This window comes from Anarrhichthys ocellatus, unplaced genomic scaffold (genome assembly GCF_004355925.1).
Source record: "Anarrhichthys ocellatus isolate YVR2014 unplaced genomic scaffold, GSC_Weel_1.0 scaffold21, whole genome shotgun sequence".
NCBI lineage: Eukaryota > Metazoa > Chordata > Actinopteri > Perciformes > Anarhichadidae > Anarrhichthys > Anarrhichthys ocellatus.
In genome coordinates, this window is record NW_022280051.1 from 326,428 (window position 1) to 330,768 (window position 4,341).

Sequence of the window (4,341 nt, forward strand, 5' to 3'; positions counted from 1 at the left end):
CACACACACACACACACACACACACACACACACACACACACACACACTGTACCTGTATCCAGCTCCCTGTTCGATGACCGTCTTCATGTGTGTGATGTTAGCCAGGAACAGAGCGATGTCCAACATGCCCTCAGCCGCCGTCTTCTTGGTGGCGTACAGGTTCATGTTCAGATTAGAGGGTGAACCTCCCTGAAACATACAAACATACAGAGATCATATTACAGATTTCAAAGTGATCAGCACAGCTTCTCCACGGCTCCAGCCGACTACAGTTTACGCCCATCCTGTCTGTATGGAGAGTTTTGTATAATCTGGAGGTGACAGATGCAATGAAATGACTGTAACCACTGCCGTTCTTGATAGGCCTACACCAAAAAAAGAAAACATGGAAGAAATAGACAAACGCCAAGTTACTCTGCTGAAGTCTGACCAGGAGAGGGCAGCAGAGACCAAGAACACCAGCGCAGGATCCTGCCAGGAAAAGCCTGATGAGATAAACTGTGCTCATTGTTTTATTTATTCATCCCCCAACCAAATCCAAGCCATAATAATAATAAGAATAATTACACTCTACATACATCATTTGAATTGCTTTTTTTCATCTCACTATATTTCGTGTACTTCACTGTATTACAGCAGGGATGAGATAAGCGTGCCTCTTATTTTGACAGCTCAGAAACAGATGTTCCAGTGATTTGAATGATGAAGAGTAGGACTTTGTTGCACATCTGATATTTTTCCATATCAACTGTGTGTGTATGAATGTGCCGGTGTGTGTGTGTGTTAAAGGAAATATTCCTGTTTCCCTAACACAACTTTTGCCAAAAAGAGGCGGTGTTTAACATCTTTACATAAATCCTTTCTATGTCGGGGACCAAAACATTTTCTAGATCTAATTATCGCTCTGTGTACAGTTCATGGATTGCAGACGCACATATTGCATCACTTAACACTGAGCTTTAGATTAAAGCATTCTGCCTGTAAATGGATCATTTTACCAGGAGCTGTGTCAGTGTGCCGTTTGAAACAGTGCAGTCTGTTTTTTCTTCAGGCTCCACAGAAACAGAGACGTGCTGAGGGGAGACATATAGATCATACATGTAAAGCCAATGGACACTAGGGACACATTGCACGTCATGACCTCACTCGGCTGTAATGTGCTCTACTGCTCCAAACTAAACAGAACGTCGACACTGTGCATGCAATTGTTCAAACCTGCAGCTCCTCCGTGTGTGCTGCCTTTGATTTGCATGTGGCACTTTGGCCCTGGTGTTGGGGCGACACTTCATCCGGACTTCTTCATTTGAAGCATGCTGAGCCCCTTAATAGTCAATCATGTGCTCGGTTCATTGTTCTTCGCTTTCAGTTGTTGTGACCACACTGCGGTAGATGTAAACAGTATTCTCGTGAGCTGAGATCATTGCCTCGGTTTCTCCCTCGCACTTCGGGCAATCTTGCAGACAGAAACTTGGCAGGTGCACTTTTTTTTTTTTTGCAAAAAATATTTTCCATTGACAGTGTTCAAATGAGGTCTATGTCTTATCAGAAGGGTGCCTTGAGTTCTGGAACAAGATGCTGATGTTGATGTTTCCACATGTAGGTTTTGGACTCTCCGAGTGCCACAAAACCAGAACCAAAACAGAACGGCCCTCCGCGTAAGAGGAAAAGTATGCTTTTTTTGGGGGTATTTTCAGATAACCCGCACCTTGCACTTTATCCAAATGTTTACTAATCCCAGGGTTAGTTTTAAAGTCTGAATAAATGTATTTCTGTGAAGGACAATGTACCCGTCCTGATGCAGTGATCCCAACATGCTATATTTGTTTCTATATTTCAGACAGCCTGTGTTACAGTACAGCTTGATCCAGACTGGGTTCATCTCCAAGAAAGTATGAGGCAATTCCTAGAACTGCAAGACATGTCAAAACACTATGAACACGTGTTCCGAGCTCTTTTGAATGTTTTGTGTGTGTGAGAGAGAGAGAGAGACAGAGAGAGAGAGAGAGAGAGAGAGAGAGAGAGCTGGAAGGAAAAACAGAGAAAGACAGAAAGGATGTAAGGAAGTGAAAAAAGACTCCGATATAGAGACGGGGGAGAGAGTGAGAGAAGAAGTATGTATATATGTACTGGCCTGTTTCCATCTTTTCTCCTTTGGGGACTCATGTGGTCACAATTTATCAACATCAGCTTTGGGCAGGCTGCCAAAACACACACACACACACACACACACACACACACACACACACACACACACACACACACACACAACACAATCAAAACACTGGAATGGCCTACATACAGTTTTACGGACCGTGTGTGTTCAATTAGTTTAATGTCTCTCTAAATGTACTGACTGTGCATTTATCACACTTAATGTGAACTTATCTGGATTTATGAAATTATTATTTCCCCCTTTGTGTCAGAGAGGGATGGATCCTTGTTTACGGCACAAGAAGTGGTGAAGAGGTTTACGCACGTTCATCTTCAGAAGCTGTGAACTAGCAGTCGGCCTCAGGGGAAAGTCATGAAAAGTCCAGGGCCGACTACCTGGCTCAGCTTTTGCTTTTGAGGAATGAGAAAATGTTTTCCCGTTTTCTCAGCTCATCTGTAAGGTAACCACCATTTACAACTTGTTTTCCTAACAATTCAACAGCTGCCTTCATGATGAACAGATACAGGAGCTGCAGCACAGTAGTGCCTCATTGTTCTGGGCTGACTGGACATTGTCCCATCGTATGGTGTTCTGCAGTTTTGGAGGTTTCTCTCTGAGGACTGACACTTAGCAGCAGTCAATCAAACTACTGTAAAATGTGGATTTCATTGCTAATTGCTAATGTAGCTGCACAAGATGACTAATGTCCACATGCAATAAAAGATGAAACAGGAACATGAAGCTGCTACTCGGCACCTGCAAAGAATTTCTGTAAGTGCGCATCATGCTGGGAATAGTGGACATTACATTATAGCCCACTGTTCTTTAATTTACCTCAGTCTAATGGCTGGAATCTGACCAACTGTTGAGGATTAAAATAAAAATAAAACATTTATTCAAGACTCATGAATCAAACTGTGACACATTAAAGTTTTGATCTGATGATGGCGGTCGATGAACAGTCACAGAATCATAAAAGTTACTATAATTTATCCTGAGAGCGACATGAATGAATGACGTGAACCAAATTTCATGGCAATCCATCCAATAGTGAGTGACAGACCGATACAGCTATCCCTAGAGCCACTAACTGAGTAATAATAATAACAATAATAATAATATAAAATGTAACTCCAGCACTGAGCTGAGTCCTTGATAGACAGAAGTTCTCTTTTATTCCCATTGTTTTTTGTGGACACATGGTATTTATAAAGTTAAAGCCCGTAAAACTTCCATTCCTGAAATTCACTGATGCACAACCCAAGGCCCAGATATCACGTAATCTACACACACCCACACCAGCTCTACACACACACTTGAAACACATGAGGCACATACTTGAATGTGTTGCTCCACATGCTCCGATATGCACATGTGTGCCGCCAATATGCACCAAAACAACTACAAGTCTTTAAACATCTAATTGCACATAAACACACACACACAAATATTCACCAGACCACATGGGAGGCCCCCCCCTCGACCTCACAGGAAGTGCTCCTCCCCTGCACTCCTACTGGTTGCCATTATGGCCAATAGGAAGGGAAGGCCAACTAGGAGTGGAGCTCTGGTTTTCTTTTAACATCTTATTTTTAATGTCAGTCCGTCTCTGCTCTGTCTGTCTGTCTCAGTGCTCTCCTCTTTGACTGGGTTTCTTTGTTTTTCATCTGCGTTTTTTCCAAAGCTCTCTCTCTGCCTGAAGGCATCATCTTTCTGTTTGGTTTTATGTAACTGCCATTTAGGGTGAGGGAGCAGGAGCAGGAAGAAAGCAGAAAAGCAGATGAAGAGAAACAGATAGTGACACAAAGAAGAGGAGTCAGCATGACGGGGGGCGAAAGAGAGGCATGGGACAAGGACATGAGTTGTGTTTTCTCTTGCTGACTTGACTGGCAGCAGAACCGTGTCTGGCTTACTACTTATATAAACCCTTTTGGCCTTAAACATGCCTGTGTGCTGCCTAAAACTAGGAGCAGACTTCTTTTAGATTTATATCAGAGGCCTTAATGATGGAAATACAACCCTGGATTGAATTGACCACTGCGTTCCAGCCAAACATCACCTTTTCTGTGTTTGTTGGTTGTAGGGACACGGGTCAGCACGGGAACTGCTGCTCTTCAGGTTATTCGTTTGTATGTTAATGTTGATGTGTGTGTGCTGATGAAAAGGAAGGGGTGGTGGGCATGCAGGTG

At 43.0% G+C, this 4,341-nt stretch overlaps 1 protein-coding gene across 8 annotated transcripts in view; it reads right to left on the bottom strand.

Moving 5' to 3' along the window:
* LOC116389948 (ninjurin-2-like) overlaps window positions 1–4,341 on the bottom strand; it is a 21,042-nt gene that overhangs the window by 3,368 nt on the left and 13,333 nt on the right. For all 8 annotated transcript variants that reach the window (XM_031859088.1, XM_031859093.1, XM_031859091.1 and 5 more), the window contains exon 2: window positions 53–189. In XM_031859088.1, the coding sequence (XP_031714948.1) occupies window positions 53–189 (137 nt within the window). The remainder of the gene's footprint in view (window positions 1–52; window positions 190–4,341) is intronic.